The sequence below is a fragment of the Marmota marmota genome, unplaced genomic scaffold (genome assembly GCF_001458135.2).
Source record: "Marmota marmota marmota unplaced genomic scaffold, marMar, whole genome shotgun sequence".
Taxonomy (NCBI): Eukaryota; Metazoa; Chordata; class Mammalia; order Rodentia; family Sciuridae; genus Marmota; species Marmota marmota.
Genome location: NW_026000174.1, coordinates 64,068,218 through 64,085,318, shown reverse-complemented (window position 1 = coordinate 64,085,318; position 17,101 = coordinate 64,068,218). Strand labels below are relative to the sequence as shown.

Sequence of the window (17,101 nt, the reverse complement as noted above, 5' to 3'; positions counted from 1 at the left end):
GACTAGATGGAGGGAACTGAAGGGAGGTGAGGGGGTTTGGGGTTAGGAATGATAGGAGAATGAATCAGATATTATTACCCGACGTGCATATATGATAACATGACCTGTGTAACTCTACATCTCGTACAACCAGACAAATGAAAAGATATACTCCATTATGTATGATGTGTCAAAATGCATTCTACTGTCATGTATAACCAATGAGAACAAATTTATATATGAGATGGTGTGGTTGAATGGAAGGAAACGGCCTAGTGGCCAGGATCTAAGACTTCTCTAGACTGAACTGTAAGCCCTGCGACTCGGAAGACACCCCGTTATCTCACTGGGCCTTGATGATTCTCATCTATGAGTGAAACAGCACGGACCAGGCCATGCTGAGGTTCCTCCTACAGGGGAGACTCCCAGGGGGCTATGAGTCACCAAATAGTTTTTCTCAGCATGATCTGGCCCATGGGGGATCCAGCTTTAGCCTGGAACCTTGTCTTCCTGCTAAACTTGAAACAGATTCCCCATGGGAGGAAGGGAGGAGTATTCCTATGGAGGCCCCTCCTCCTACTCTCCAGGTGGAATAATCTGGGAGCCTAGGAAAGTGTTCTGAGTGCATCAGAGACCGGTTTCCTGGGTGCATGTTGACCCTACGGGATCCCTCCCCTCCCCTCTATGACACCCCTTATGTCAATGCTGTCACATACCTCAAGGGCCTGCCATTCGCCGAGGACGAACACGTGAAGCATCTTCACGTCTGGGTCCTTGTGGAAGATGTTGGGCTTGGCGTGGTGCTGGAAGTGGCGATGGTTCCACCACTTGGCAGAGGCTCCCTGCGGAGAGAGGGGCTGGGGTGAGCCATCCGGCCCAGAGGCAGAACTCACCTGCGACAGGCTCTGCAGGACAGTTCCTGGTCCCCCGACACACAGGCCGACTTCCGTATCCCACTTGAGGTGGTGCCTTGGGCCCCTGAGAGAACGAGACCCTGTCACGGCTGAGCCCCCAGTGCAGGGAAGTCCCCTCTTCTCTCCAGCCTCAGCTTCGCCCTTCACACGATGGTGCTGTGGGTGGAACGTGCTGGTGTTGGGTCGCAGGGTGAGGGGCGGGGTGGTCTCTGCCTCTGCCCACGCCTGCTCACCCAGGCTCATGCCTTGGGCACCAGCATTGACAAGGGGGAAGGGTCTCGGGTCGGTAAGAACCCTTCCCCACCAGGGACCTGGCAGTTTCTCTCCTGGATGTGCAGTTAAGAGAAACGCAAACGGATCTGCAGAAAAACCTGCGCATGAATGTTCACAGCAGCATTCTTGAAAACAACCAGAAAGTAGAAATGACTCAGATGCCCATCTGCAGGAGAACGGAGAGACAACACGTCGTGTGGCTACACAGTGGAATCGTTTGGCCAGACCTTAAGAAAGAATGAAGCACTGACACGTGCCGCAACACGGACGGACCTGGAAACGCAAAGTGAACGGAGTTAGTCGCAAAGGATCCTCAGTCCCCCATTCCAGATATGAAAGCTACAGACAGAAAGATCTGCCCAGGCCTGGGGCGGGGGGTGAGGAGGGGACGGCAGATTGAGATGTGATGGTGAAGGGGTGCAGGGTTTCTTCTTGGGGTAAAGGAGGTGCTCTAAAATTGACTGTGATAATCGTTCCATTAATTATGAATATACTACACACATATTCACTGCTTTGGACACTTTATTTTTGCAGTACTGGGGATGGAACCCAGGGGCGCTCTACCACTGAACTACATCTCCAACCCTTTCTATTTTTTTATTTTAAGACAAGGTCTCACCAAGTGGCTGAGGCCAGCTTTGAACCTGTGATCCTCTTGCCTCAGCCTTCTGAGGAGCTGGGATTACAGGTGTGCACCACTGCACCTGGCTTGATTTGTACACTTTAAATGGGCGAAGGCATAATATCTTTAGACACGTTTTCTTTGTGTTTGGAGGCTCAGACACAGGACTGGGCTGGAGCGATGCTGAGGTCCCTGACCTATCAGCAGGCTCTAGGGGGGCTGACAAATAGTTGTTAACAGGGTCAGGGAAGGGCCACCCTGATTCTGGCACTGAGGCTATGATTCCATGAGACAAGGAGCTCACACAGCGAGGATGTTTATTTCAAGGCCACAGACTGTTACGTCACCGGCTCAACCTCTTGAAGCATTCTGCTGAAGTGTGTCCCTCAACAAAGTTCATTGCTCCGTGGAAGAAATCAGTCTTTGCTGACCCTTGAGCATCAGAACGGCATGGTGACGGCCAGATCAATGCTAGGGCTAGGGTCCGGCCATCCGCAAAGTGGCCCTATTTGCTAAAAGCAAACAGTTTACTTGGGAGGTGTTTTTGGCACAAATGCAACGTCTGGACACTCATAGCCATGGGTGGGGACGGCTACAAACAGCTGTGGCCTTTGCAGTGACCTCAGGCCCCTGTGGACAGGCGAGCCTCAAAACCCATCCGAGCAAAAACCAAAATGTCAGAGAGGAAAAGCCCGGAGGTTTGAGGAATCAGATGACACATTCACATCTGAGGCCGGGGAAACAAACTTCCTGGGAAGAAGCGAGTGGAAAAGTCCCTGGCACGAGGACATTGAGGAGCAAGGCCACGTGACAAGAGAGCAAGCTGCGGACAATATGCCAGCACAGGCCTGGGGTGCAGCTGGGCAGAGCACTGGCTGGCCTAGCACCTCAGGGCCTCGGTTCTACCCCCCTCGCTGCAAAAACAAAGCAAAAACCCAACGCACCCACCTAGAGATGTTTGTTAAGTGGATAATCAGAGGGACAAAAGTGAGACAGCCACGGCTAGCCCCTCACTGGGCGCAGTTGCTAACTGGGCTCCGACGTGATGAAAACACCTGTTCCTGCTGTTCCTGGGTGGTGATTCTCTTCCACTCTTCCCCAAGCAAAGTCCTACTCATCCTTCGGGAACCCCTCCACTGGGACACTGTGGAGCCTGCCAGCGTCCTCAGAATTCAGAGCAAACGCTGCCTGCTCTGAGCCAGCTGCTCTGCTGGGCCCTGAGAACAGAGCTGGGAACCAAGAGACAAAGCCCTCATCCCCAGGGAGTGGCGCGCCAGATTTTAGACCAAGCTGTGAGCCTCCGGGGTCTGGGGGGGCCCGGGGTGAGCCGTAGGCCACACCACTGACTCAGCTCTGCACACAGCACCGCGGACACGGGCAGAAGAGGCTGTCGAGCCACGACTGCAGTCCGAGTCCCTGAGCCCAAGGACCTTGATGCTGTCAGCTCGGAATTCTGATTTCCTGGCGAATGATCCACATGGAGGCCAGTGCTCGGTCTTGCCCTGGCCTTCGGTCTGATGAACGAGCTGGGCTACAGGAATCTTCAGGGACCAAGGCTGTGGGGCTGGAAGGCCTTTGCTGCCCAGATTCTAGAAACAGCACGCAGCCCATCTTTGTCAAGGGCATGGGGCGAGCATGGGGAGCGCATGGGGCGGGAGTGAAATGTTACTCTCCAACCCTGAGAAGGGTTTTATCCGACAGAACACAGCACAAAAGGAAACAAAGTGCTGTGCATTCATACCCACTCCCTCCACCCCTGAAGTTCTGGAAGCCATCCAGGTTCCCAGACCTTTCAGGCTCGGCAAATGCTGGCCGGGGAATGGGTGGCCAGCTCGGGGCTTGTCACCCTCTGGCTGATCTACAGCTGGCAAGCCCAGAGCCCAGGAGATGTGAGCAGCAGCTTAACCTAGACACAGGTCCCCCTCTCCAGCATGGGCAGGATGGCGTCTCCAGGACCCAGCTAGATACTGTTAGGGGAGGGCTGGCGTTGGGGATAATAAGGCCTCCTTTCCCAAACCCGGGAGATAACACCTATCAGATCAGCACAAGGTGTCACTGGCAAGTGGCTCATCTTAGTAAACTTGCTGAGCAGTAATGCCTCTCTGTGTGGGTCTGTCTCCTCACCCAGGGGTGCCCAAGACCGAAGAGGCTCACAGCTTGCCTGAGACCGGGCTCTGGCCCTTGGCAGGCACACAGCTATAGTGGGCAAATCTTGCAGGGTCATCTGTGCCTTACTTCCTGGGTTTTTAACAACTTTTTTATCTTTGGCTCATTTGGGCATCATACAGTTTGACGTCCCTTATCTAACAACTTATCCATGACCACAGTATCGATGGTCCCCAACTTACAAAGGCTTGACTTATGATTCTTTGATTCTATAATGGCATTAAATAAGGCGTCAGTAGAAACCCTCCTTTGACTTTCCATCTTTTCCCAGGCTGGTGTAGGCACTGCAGGACTCTCTGGAGGCTGGGCGTGGCAGCCAGCCACCGATCACAAGAATAAACAGCCAGCACCCGACAGCGCACCGTGTTGCTCAGCCGTGGGTAGGTGAGTTACAGGTGCTACGTACACTCTCAACGTACGGGTTGAGTTCTTCCAAACTCCGTCAGAAGTTAAGGGGCATGCCTGTCTTCCTTTTGTACCCCACATATTTCCAAAGAGCATTTGAGAGGTTTAAGAGAAAGGACTCACATAGACAAAGTGGTTCAGACGGAACCAACCAAAGGCAGAGGGTCAGGATGATGGCCCTTCCAGATGTTGCTCCGCACTTCCCGGAGCCAGAGGATAAAAATAGGGACACAATGTGAAATGGCTCTCCTCCACAGTGAGAGGAAGCCCAGCCAGTCACCAGGGGAGAGGGCTTCTTCACCGGCCCCAGACTAACAGTTAAGAAGCGCCAAACAATATGACCAACGGAGCCAGGAGACAAGAAAGGGGGGTGTCTGTTTTTATAATCAGAACATGTGCCAGGCGCGGTGGCACATGCCTATGATCCCAATGACTCAGGAAGTCACTGAGCCTGGGCAACTTGTGATACCCTGTCTCAAAATGAAGAAAGAAAAACAAACAACGTGGTTTTGCAGGTATGGCTTGGTACCAAGTCATGCTCTGGGGGAACAAGGACCAGCGTGTGGCCACACGGTCCATCCCAGCAGAAGACACTGGGAGGGCCTGAGTGGTCCTGGAGCACTGACCCCGGAGGTCCTGGTATCAGCAAAGTGAGATGTGCGGTGACAACTGCTGATTGATAGTTTACCTTTAAGTGGCCGATGACGAACTTGTGGACGATGTGGTTCCACTTGGACTTCTTGTAGACAGAAAGGTGGCCATAATCATGTTGCAGCCATCCAGCTTGGGCCTGGGGACAGAGGGCCACAGAGGCCGTCACAGAATCAGCGAGGTGGGGGAGCCAGTGGGTAGAGCGGGCAGGACTTCCAGAGACGGGTGAGGGTGTCATGCCTCACCTGAGAGGTAGCAAGGACAAAGGCTGTGACGAGGGTAGAAATCCAGCCATTGCCGAAGTAAAAGACAGTGAACCAGGCGACGCTCTCCATGGCGATGATGTGGGCCAGGAGCAGGAAGAAGAACAGGTGGTTGGTCTTGAACAGGTTCATGTCCTCAGCAGTCTTCCTCAGGTTCCGGAAGTCCTCGGTGATCTGAGCCTATGACCAAGAACACAGAGAAGGGAAGGGGCTGCCTGCCCATCTGAGAGGACCGATGTTTGGAACCCAGGACACCCTTCAGAAGCTGTGGCAAGAGGGGACAATCCACTATCCCAAATCCTGCAGGAGCTGGACCACCACATACTGCAACAGCTGACATTGCCACATGCCTGCTGCGCGTGTGGCACAGGCCTGGGGACTATGTACTGCCACAGCAGTAAGTGACAAAGAATTAGACTCAAAAGCTGGCATCTCATACCTCAATGTTCTCAGCAGGTTTTTCAGGATGGTTGAAGGTGGAAACAACCCAAATGTCCAGAGATGGACGAAGGGCTGACCCAAATGCAGCCTATACGTACAATGGAATAGTATTCAGCCTTTAAAAGGACATTTCCGACACATGCTACAATACGGAGGAAACCTGAAGACATTGTGCTAAGTGCAATAGGCCAGTCCCTGTCACAGGAGGACAGATACTGTAGATCCCTCTTAGGCGGGGTCTGTAGAGTGGTCAAATGCCTAGAGCAGACTGTTGACGGTGGCTTCCAGGGGCCGAAGGACGTGGGGAATGAGGAGCTGGTGTTTCATGAACATGGATTTCAGTTTGAAACAATAAACAAGTTCCAGAGCTGGATGGTGGGGTGGCTGAGCAACAGTGAGAGAAACTGAGTGCCGCTGAACTGTGCACGTAAGTACGGTGAAGTTCTATGTTAAGCATATTAAGCAACACTTTAAAAAGGAAAGCTTGTATGTATTCACCACCGGCCACTCTGCGCCACTCTGCGCCACTCTGGAGAATTGAAGGGAGTGAAGTGGGGGACACAAACAAGTCAGGCTGGTCCCTGCCCACAGAGGGCCTGGGGCACAGGGGAGGACAGGTGAGCGCCGGGCACAAGGAGCCAGGGGTTAGGCGGAGTCCAGAATGGCCCTGGGTCAATGCTGGGCGTCACGGCAGAGCGAAGCATGGAAGAATGGCTGGGTGGGTGTGGGGGAGGGGACTGTGCAGGAACCCGGGTGACACCTGGGGGACAGGTGCAGAATCTGAAGAGCGGCAGTCCAAGCTAAGTAGCAGAAAGGGGAGAGGCGGGTGGAGCGGGAGAAGCCAGGCCGGAAGGAAGGAGCTTAGGACGCAGCGGAGGGGACGGCTGGAACCGGGGAGGGCCAGGTGGAGGAGAGGAGATGACCAGGTCAGCCAGGGCAAGGGGTGCAGGTGATCTCCTGTGTGCCCTGGTGGCAAAGGCGAGAGGAGAGGGGGAGACACAGGTTGGGAAAGGGACTGGCCTCTGCAGGACACGCAGGACGGTCTGCATCTGTTCGGGAGGGCCAGACGCAATGGCAGGGGGCCAGTCAAGAGCCTGGGTTAAGAAGCCTGTGTCCAGCCTGGCTGGGCTGAGGCCACTGAGATGGAGGCTAATTATGAACCACTCCAGGGTGGGGCCCAGCTCAGGCAGGGAGCAGGAGACAGAGGGCCCATCAAGAGGAAGCATGTGGCGTCTCCAGGGCTTCACCCTAGACAGGAGTCAGAAGCCATGTCCTAGGGCTGGCAGGGGCCATGGTGGCCCAAGAGCAGAGGGGATGAACCGACCACAGCCTCCAAGGCCCTCAGAGGAAGCAGGATTTCCACAGAGGCCACCCCAGCCCTGGGGTCACAGGCAGGCCTTGTGCAGACCCCCACGCGGCCCTGGACACACACTGTCGGGGACAAGGCTGGGCCAGACAGGCTTGAGGAAGGGACTGGACTCGGTGCCTCATCCCTGCTTAGGACCAGGATAGAACTGGGCTTGCTGCGCAGGAGAAGGCCAGGACTGGGAGGAGCGGGGAGGCCGGCCAGGGCGACTGTGCAGGAACTCAGAAGCACATGGCTCCATCATCCCACGCAGGGTCTGGCACGCGGGCCCCTTCGCTGTTGAGCAGGGCGGCCCCACGAGGCCCAGGTGTTTCTTCACACACCACCCTCGCCAAAGCCCAGCAAGCAGCAGGGCATCTGACCCAGAGAAGATGCATAACGAATGAGCAAATGATGGTCACTCTCCCAAAGTGACCTAGGAATACATTTATTCCTAGATTGTCAAATCCAGGAAGGGAAGGAGGAGGAGGAAAATGAGGTTAGCTGGGAGAGGGGGATGCCACTAGCTATGGCCAGTCTCTGGCTGTCGGTGGGAGCTCTGAGGTCCACTGTGACCCTGGGTGCTCCATGGAGGCTCCTCCTGGACTGTCCCAAAGGCTCCGCTGCCCCCAGCCCTGACATTGTGGCCCTAGAGCGAGGGAGCCTCCCCAGGACCCCCAACCCTGCTCAGGTTTGAAGTCCTACTCACGCTCTTGCCACGATCCAGGCTGGGCTCCTCTGGGGCCAACTCGCCAATCAGCAGGGGCTTCAGGAACTTGCGGACAAAGTCAAGGTCAGGGTGGAAGGCATTGAAGGCATCCTGGAGAATAGAGGAATAAAGGCGAGAATGAGCCCCAGCCCTCGGCCTGCTTTTCTGGCCCCAGGGAAGATAGTGCTCACCAGTAGCAGCCCAGTGTACATATCCACACCAAGCAGGGCATCCACCATCTGGCCTCAAGAGCTCTCTCCAGTCTCATCCCCCAGACAGATCCCTCAACCAGGAGCAATCCTAGAGCTGTGTTGATCTGGGGCCTGCTGAGCTGGCCAAGGGTTTGAGTGCGCATCCTGGGAGGTGCGCCCACAAGGGTTGGGCCTACTCCTAAGCTGGGTGCCTCACACAGTGCGCAAATCACAATACCCACCACCCTGGGGAGCTCCTCACCCACACACCCACAATTATCAATGAAAAGAACAAGACCAAAGACAACTACAACATGGAAAACATGCTTAGGACAGAACTGTGTAAAAAGCACTTCTGTCAAGAGTCTTGGGAGATCTAAATTCAATGTGTTAAGGGAGGGGTGTTGAGCCTCAGTTTATTTTCCTTACTTCCCAAATTTTCCCTAACACCACTATCATGTTATGCATTTTAATCTCTCCTAAGGATGAAGTAAAAAATGCTTAGTTTGGGGAAAGTCAGAAAGTGTACAGAAGAATAAAGAGAAAAATAATTACCATCAAGAAAGTGGCCATCATTGCTAATAATTTTAGCATTTTTTCCTTCCGACTTTTTCTATACATATTAAATAAATTATCTCATTAAAATAGAGATGAGCGGGCACCAGGAGCCCCCAGGGCTGAACAATAGGATGTTCCAGTGGCACAACCTTTACCCCACATCAAACTAGTCCCTAGAATGGAGAGGTCACCAGGACTGAAGGAGAAGCCTAACAGCACCATGGGAAACCAAGAGAAAAATCAATATGGCGGGTGGAGGTGGGGTGGAAACATGGGTTTGTGGGAGAAGGGTCTAGATGAAAAGAAACTAAAAAGACATACAAACTGCAATGCCTTAGCTTGAAAGACTCCTGTTTGGAGGAAAAATACAAGTTTTACAAGACTCTCTTCAGGGTTAGACATACGGATTGGCTATTTGATCCTATCCAGGAATGGCTATTCATTTGCTTGGAAGGGACCCAGGGAGTGCGATCATGATGAAGCATCTCCTCACTCTCAGGAGAGGATGCTGAAGAATTTAGGGGTGCAGACACACCACAGGGATGCGACTTATTTTCAAAAGAAAAATGGTCTGCGTATAAGGAGAAAGCAAATGTGGCCAGGTGTCACAACTCGGCTGTGGGCCGAGAGGATAAAAGGTGCTCACCTGCTCTTTCAATATGTCTGTATGTTCAGAGAATTTCCAAGTTAAAAAAGAAGTGGGGGGAGAGAAGGTGGGAAATGCTGGCAACTCCTAAAACGCTTCACCCCCACACCAAAGTATCTCCCGACAGCGGCTGTCAGTCCCCTCAGGCTTCCTCACTGCGCCCGCCCCTGTATCCCTGTCCTTGCCTCGTTTAGAGCAGACATACAGAGCAACACTTTATGCAGGGGAAAACTGGGCCTGGGGCTTTAAAAGAAAAAAAAAATCTCTGAGCCCCCCCTTGCTGAAGGGAAAGGTATGGGTCAGATCCAAGGGTCAGAACAGGTGACTTTTCTGAGACAACAGAGGAGCTATTCCAGGAGCCTGGGGAGGAAGTGAGGAAGCCCAGGACCCAGCCCTGATCCGTTCTGCCTGCCCCGGACTCAGACGTCTCTGCCAAGCGAGGAAGGCCCTGGGAAGGGCCCAGCTGGTGCCGCCAGAGTCAGGGCCCCTTCATGTGTCCCTCTCACATCAAACCCCGGCCTTTGAGAAACAAACAGGAAGTCCTCGGTATAGTGCCCCAGGAACAACTTCAGTGTCTGAGAACTAGATGATGCCTCTCAGCCAATCACAGAAAGGTAAAGTCCAATACCTGGCAAGTGTGTTCACCGCAGCCTTTCCCAAGGGCCAGACATGGCCTCGCTGGTCGTACCTGGGAACCTGGTCTCACAAGGACTTGAAGGGGTTCCACCCTGCAGACCTGTTCTGAGTGTCTTCATCTACTGCTTTACACAGCCCTGCGTATACTTCTGGAACACCAGTGTTCTCCTCCATCTCCTACACCCACACCTTGGTGGTTGGTCTAGCTGCATGTGCCGAGGTGGCAGAGGCTCGTCACTGAGCCACACGAGTGGCCTGCATCATAAGCCACTACTCTTTACCTAACTCTGGGAGGCAGGTCCTCGATTAGAGATGACAAAGGACTCCCAGGTTGGTGAAGCCACTTGCCCATGGTCACTTTGCAGGGATTAGCTGGTCAGAGCTCCAACTAGCTGTGTTTACTCTAGATGTTTCCTCTGTTCATACAAAGACCTCAATCAAAGCAAGTTTCCATATCCCTGAGAGTTAATCATTTTTTCTGTCTCCCCATTTAAGTTGCCATAAATGTGCCTCACACACTTCCAGAAGTGTCCCAACAGCTCTTTGGGACAGGGATGTCTGTTTATTGCAAGGTAGGCCACGGTACACGGTACACGGTACACGGCAAGACAGAGCCAACCCAAACGTTGATTTTGGAACAAGAATTGGAACCAGGTTCTATCCTGTTCTGACAGGGAGAGAAGCCAAAGCCCTTCTAGCAAGAGAACCCGGGACTCCAGAAGGGATGCTGGGCCTGGGCAGGAGGCCTCCCACTGAGCTGCAGCCAGCAGGAAGCAGGCAATTCAATGCCCCCTAGATCTCAGAGACAAAGCTGCCCCCAGGCTAGGAACACGGAAGGCCAGGACTCACACCCAGGCTCTCTCCCCTGAATACCACGCCCCTCCTGCCTGTCCACCACATGGCCTCACTGAGTCTCTTCAATTGCTGCCTTTTCCCAAGAACAGCACAGGAGCAAGCGGGAAGCTGGAGCGTTCCTCTGGCCTCCTCTTGCCTTCCCTGGATTTTAGAGCTGAGCAAGGCAGATAAGGCAGGAAAAGGGACAAGGCCAGCTGGGGAGGGACAAGATTAGTGCCTAGAGGCTGACAGTCCAGAGTCAAGCAAGCTTGAGAGCGATGAAGGAAGCAAATCCAGTAGATTCAGGTCACTGTGAATTATTCATCTTCCTGCCAGGGCCCAGCTCAGAGTCAAGGAGCTTCTCAATGAATGTTTGATGAATCCCAAGTGGAGGACGTTCTGTAGGGGATGGGGACTGCAAGGAAAAGCGCAGACACACTTTTGAGGCACAACGGTGAGGGTTCTTGGCGCCCACAGCATGGCAAAGACAGGAGAAACTCCAGGGAGCAGAGGGAAGAGATCGGAGAGGCAGAAATAGGAAATGAAAGAGGAAGAGGGGGAGTGAGCCCACACGATTCACTGCCAGAAGATCCGGAGTTTCGGGTTTAAGCACTGCTGCTTGAACAAGGTTTCCGAACCTTAATAATGAGAATATCTACATGGCTGATCTAAGGATTAAATAAGATAACACATATGAATGCACTTTATGAAGTTGCAAGAATTAGGTGACTTTGTCTTTTTTTTTTTTTTTTTTAAGATATAGGAGCTTGCTATATTGACCAGGTTGGCCTCCAACGCCTGGGCTCAAACAATCTTCCTGCCTCAGCCTCCCCAGCAGCTGAGACTACGGGTATGCACCACAGTACCTGGCTAAGTGACTTTTTATTATAAGCACAGCCAAGGTCTAAATTCTGCAGAAAAACCTAAGGACAATTGCTCCCTCCTTTGGGGGAAGAGGTAGGTCCCTAACTTCTACATCTTCTTTTCTGTAGAAACAGAAAAAATCCCCTACTGACATCTGGATTGTGCCCAAAATGGCTTCTTCTTTAACTTATGGCTTCTCTTTCCAGCCCCTTGTTAGGATGTCACTGGACTGTAGGTGGCTCAGAGCTAGGTACTAAGGGGATACCCATCTGTCTGCTGATCCGTTCCTCCCAAAACTTTGCCAGATCCACAAATACTCTGTCATTTCCTGTGTTCTCAGGAAGAAGTCTGTGCCCCAAGGGACAAAGCCACTTGCTTAACAGGCTGGACAAAGCTCTCGAGGCCCACAGACTGCTCCTACCTTTTCCCTTCCCATATTCCCCTGATGCTCAGGGCCTTTTTTCAGAAAGTTAAAAAAAAAAAAATTCAAACTGCCAAAAGAATCCAGTTGTTCACTCTATCACTATTCAATTACATCCTCAGTGGTAGTCCATGCCCGAGAAGTCTCAATGTGGAAGGCAGTAAGCTTCATGGACAGGGGTTGTCTTTATACTTTGCTACAACAAAATAGCTAGCATAAATAAACATTTTTTTTCTTCCAAGTTCCTCTTTGCATACTTTACATTCTAGTGGTTTCCTAATTCTCTCTCTCTCTCTTTTTTTTTTTTTTTGTCATTTGTCTGATAACACCATGTTGGGTGGTGTAGGGCTTACTTTGCCTCGAATATTTCATTGGAGTAGGTACAGGTGTATCTTACCTATGAGGACAGGGGGCTCAGTAGCATGATACCACTCCAGTGATCACATCTTCTTTCTCCCATTTCAGACTGTCTGCAGCCTAATCTGACTCCCGGCCTAGCTTTCCAACAACAGGCAAGTCACATCCGTGTTGCCAGATTTACCATCAATGAAATTTATACAGAAAGCTCTGGGGCAAAAATCAGAAATAAAGAAAGTGTTATATTTTTACCTCCAACTTGTGAGATAGCGAAGGGGCATAGAAGAGTAAGGCATTCCAGTACTGAACAGGATGGATGTAAGCACAGTTTCTTGGAGGAAACTCATTGTAAAGGTCAGGAAAACACTGATAACATCCAGAATAAGGATGGAATAACTCTGACGGCTTAAACTATGCAGTTCAAGGCAATGGACAGATTGAGCTTCCACATAAGAAAATGATTATTAGACAAAAACAGAATAATCAGACCAAATATATCATGTTTGACTTTTCCTTCTAGGAAACTCTTTGGTGAGAGCCTGGTAGAGCAGGGACCTTCTACAACTTACCTATGGAGTCATGAACAGGCTAGCACAAGTCCAGCAACAGAGAATAGTGGAAAGACCCCAACCAGGAGGTAGGAGGTCTTTTACCTAGGAATTGCTTCACCAAAGCTCCTCACCAGATTGCAGAAAAGTCCAATTGAACTAGTACTGAAAGTCTGTGAAAAGTTTATGCCCATCTGAATTCTGATTAGCATCATCAGCCCTCCTGGGCTTAAGCATTGTAGTGAGCAGGTCAAACAAGGTGGGAACGAAAACTGTAGGCTATATGGATATGGGTGGCCCTCTTCTCAATCTTGAAAAGAGTTGAGCCCTGCTCACCAAAGCCACCAGTCCATCTGGTCTCCACGATATGAAAGTGGGGAGAGTCAAGAATTAGGAGTATCCCACTTGAACAGCAAAAGATCACAAACAGGTCAGCATCCTAGACCTCCAGGTGGAATGAGCCGGGTCAAGGTTATCCCTCCTTTCTTTCTGCCTCTCCCCTATTCACCTTGCCCCAGTTTCTTTAGCCCAGTCCACCTTTTTCTCTGCTCTGGCTCACCACCACCAAGGGTGAGCCAATCCTTGTCTCCCTCTCCCGGCTCTGAGTCTCTGGGGCTCCTGTCGAACTTTAATGCCAGGATTTCAGACTGGGGGCTGCCGGAGTGGGACTGCTGCGTAATTGCGGAGCCACGCACGTGGTGAGGGCAGGAGAGGCAGCCCTGGCTCTGGACAGGTCCCAGAGCCCATTATCTTTGACAGTGCAAGATGAGGGAAGTGAGTTCCTGGTAGGATTTACAAACAGAGGGCCATTGAGTTGAACGTCCGAGAGTAACCTCGGATGCAGATGGACCTGTTGCCAAGCCTGCCTACTGTTTCTAAATTCCGGTTCCAGGCATCCTCTCTACCTGGGCTTTGCAGACTCCAGCCCGTTCTCCTTCCACCAGTTCTCCATCCGGGTGTCCCAGAAGACCGGCCTTTGAGGTGGGTGCAGATAATCCTTGGGAGCGTGGGAACCTGAGCTACTAGGCTGCCTCTCCCGGGCAGCCATTGCGAACCTTCTCAGACCAGAATCCCAGCTGCAGCGAGCTCGCGCCAGGGATGAGCTTCCCTTCTCCGCCCCCTAGTTTTGCTAGAGAGTGCAGGACGCGCGCCCGAGTCCCACACAGGGCTGCCCGCTCTCCCGCTCCTTTCCGCGGCGTCCAAGGGTGGCCATCTTCCGAGCTGGGAGCGCGAAAGCCCCGAGGAGCGCCCCCTTTGGAGAGTGCCCGGCTCAGGCTGAGCCCGCGGAAGGAGTGGACGCGTGGGTCGCAGCACGCGCGGCAGCTGTGCACAGTTACCCACCGCTGGGACCTCCACGGTGGCGCTACCCCCTCGGGGTGCGAAATCCGACCCCCACCCCACGTCGGCCCAGGAGGCCCAGAGGAGGACGATTCTGGACGTGGGATGAGCACAGGAGATTCACTTTCCTTCCCTCCTGGACGTCCCGAGCTCGATTCAGAGCCTGAGGTCTGTTTGGCGCCCAGTAACCCCGGGCTCCCGATCCCGCCGGTGGCAGAGAAGGGAAGCTGGAGCCCCCAGACTCTTACCGTAGCATCTTCTCCCGCGTAGTGCGCGATGACCCGGTGGCCCCCCGGGTGCCGCGTGGACCATTTGGTGACGTTGTAGACCTTGCGGTCGACCACGAGCCACTTGTCGGTGCGCTGGTTGTGCTTCTGAATCTCCTCCCAGCTGAAGGTGGGCATCGGCGCCTCGCGCTCGGTGGCCCCCTCGCCNCCCGCCCGCGTGGACTCCAGCCCTGCGGCGAGGCCCGCTACGTGTCCGACCTCCTCCCTCCCCCAGATGCAGCCCTAGGGCCCGGAGGAGATCCCATAGGGGCAGACCGGGGGCGGCGACTGGGCTCGGCCGAGCTCCGGGGCGCGTGCGCGCATGCCAGGCGCTTCGGGGATTTGCACCTGATGCGGGCACAAAGAGGGTTCAGCCGCCGCCCACGCCAGCAGGCTCTTAAGCTGGCGAGCAGGCCAGGACACCGAGTTGGTGAGGTCCACTCCAGGACTGGCTTGGCTAGGTAACGCCCTTCCCTGGCCCGCTGGAATCGAGACTCCGGTATCTCACATTGTCTGAGCGATCCACATTGTGTGGCACCTCCCCGGCAGCCTCTCTGGGGAAAGAAGCCGGTCTGGATCTGTTTGCAGGCTTTGAACCTTTTAATCAGACAGTCTTGGGAGGAGAAATTGGGGAATCTCTGTTCTGTTCCTTGTGCTAGGAGCCAATGCCAGGGAGGAGGTGAAATTCCAAGTCGCGGCGCTTTCCCAGGATTCAAGCTCACAGCCTTGTTGGGAAACACGGAAACAATACAGGACCATATATAATTGATGTGAAGTGGTGGTGTTCAGACTCGGGGAAGTCTAAGCCTGCAGTCCTGCAGGTCCCCAGATGCTGTTTAACATCAGTGCTCTAACAGGGCTGGCCCAGATTCCTGGGGAAGTGGGCCTGGCTGGATGAGGAAACCAGTAGAAAATAAGGATGAACAGAGGGAGGTGCAGAAGATTTGGGAATCAGCAAGTGGCCCAGTCACTCCCGGAGACCACAGAGAGGACCACAGAGAGTTCATACTGCCTAGCTCCTAGTGACTTTAGTGAAAGGAACCAACCTGATGCAGGGGTGACTTGGGCAGACATGGGGAGGGGGGACCAGGCAGGATCCCTTCCATGTCACTCCAATAGTCCCAGACCTATAGGACCTCCATGGCCTCATCATTCCATACTGGTATCAGTCCTGAGCCCTGTCATTCACTCCACAAACCCCAGACCTGAAGAGGGCGAGACCTCTGCCTTAGAGCTTCCCCACAAGATAAGAGAGAATGAAGCAAGTCATCCAGGGGGTACAGTGACTTTTAGGCCTGTTAAAGTTTTATTGAAATGGAACCAAGAAGAGGATTTTTTCAAAAGAGTATTAGCACAATACAGAGATCACTTCAATGAAAAAGTTTTAAAGGGCTGTGGAGCTCAGGAGAGGGAGCGATATCTGAAAGGAAGACCCGGGGAGGATACATCTAGATATGGACATAAACTTTACATGGAGCTAACATGCTGGATCTGGAGGCAATTTAGTATCTAATCCAATCATCTGATTTGACCAGACTTGAAACTAGTCTCATGAAGCTGGGTGGTTGCAGAGTCAGGATTAGAGTTCACAGATTTTAGTTTCTATTCCAGGGCTCTTTCCCCAAGAGACCTCAAGGAATTTGCAGAGCTGGATAGAAAAGTGGCTGCTGTGTTTCTGTGGTTCCCCCTCCAAGCCTGCTGTGAGGGAGGACAGGCATCCTCATAAGGGGCAGAGGAAGCACCCCAAGAAAAGGGAAGCCCAGGGCCAGAGCTGAAGCAGAGGAGAAAGACTGTGACCACTGGTGTGGGGACATGGGCACAGGAGCCCACGGGGCACACAGCCAAGGCAAGGCCAGAATTCACCCAGGTCATGGAGGGCAGCCTGGCGATTACCTGGCTTTACTTTTAAGACAGGGAAACTAAGACCCAGAGATGGCCTTGTTCAAAGTCACACAGCAGTTAGGAAATCTGAGAGGCTTTCTGTTTCTAAGAATAGGTTGGCGGGTTCTGAAGTTAAGAGGCTGATGAAAACACAAGAATAGTATGGCCTAGGCATCCGAAGCCACCCTCTCCATGAAAATACATAAAAGTTCTGGCTAAAATATATAAGGGATCCTTCAAATGCAGCGGTCATCAATTTCTACCCAGCTTGTCAGACCTCAGGTGACCTGTCCCCAGGCCCACCTGAGCAGCATCCCTTAGCACTGGGCCCCTGGGCTGTGACACTGGGTGTGGACACAAGAGAGGCTTCCTCTTTTGTTTGCCATTGCTCTAAGCCCCCCAGTCAAACCTGAACCCTCTCATGCCCCACAGGTGAACAAGGTCAAGTCCTCCTCTGAATGTCTCCCGGGTGGATGTCCTCTCCCCCTGCCCAAGATGCTGTCCTGCATCTTCCTTCCCAGAGTTCTGTGCCCGCCACTCTGGTGCCCTCACTTAGTCCTAACTCTTTTTTCTCCTCTGATCGTTACCGTCCAACCATGTGGAAATGCCGGTTTCTCAAGCATGGCTGTGACCTCTGAGTCCTCCCGGCTTTCAACCCATCTCCTCTCCTGAGCAGAGCGCCTCTCCCCACCTTCCCTGCCTGCAACTCCTACTCAACCTAAAGACCCACTGGAGAGTTTCCTCGGCTGTGGCAAAGTCAGAAGTTCCCTCCTCTAGGTCCCACAGTACTTCT

At 52.9% G+C, this 17,101-nt stretch overlaps 1 protein-coding gene across 1 annotated transcript in view; it reads right to left on the bottom strand.

Annotated features, from left to right (window-relative positions):
* Nucleotides 1-14,595, bottom strand: part of Fads2 (fatty acid desaturase 2) — a 29,624-nt gene extending 15,029 nt beyond the window's left edge. Inside the window, exons 1-5 of the mRNA XM_015506790.2 lie at nt 14,410-14,595; nt 7,769-7,879; nt 5,256-5,453; nt 5,048-5,149; nt 696-821 (exon numbers count right to left, since the gene is read on the bottom strand). Of these exons, the coding sequence (XP_015362276.2) occupies nt 696-821; nt 5,048-5,149; nt 5,256-5,453; nt 7,769-7,879; nt 14,410-14,565 (693 nt within the window). The 5' untranslated portion in view covers nt 14,566-14,595. The remainder of the gene's footprint in view (nt 1-695; nt 822-5,047; nt 5,150-5,255; nt 5,454-7,768; nt 7,880-14,409) is intronic.
* Nucleotides 14,596-17,101: the final 2,506 nt, after the last annotated feature.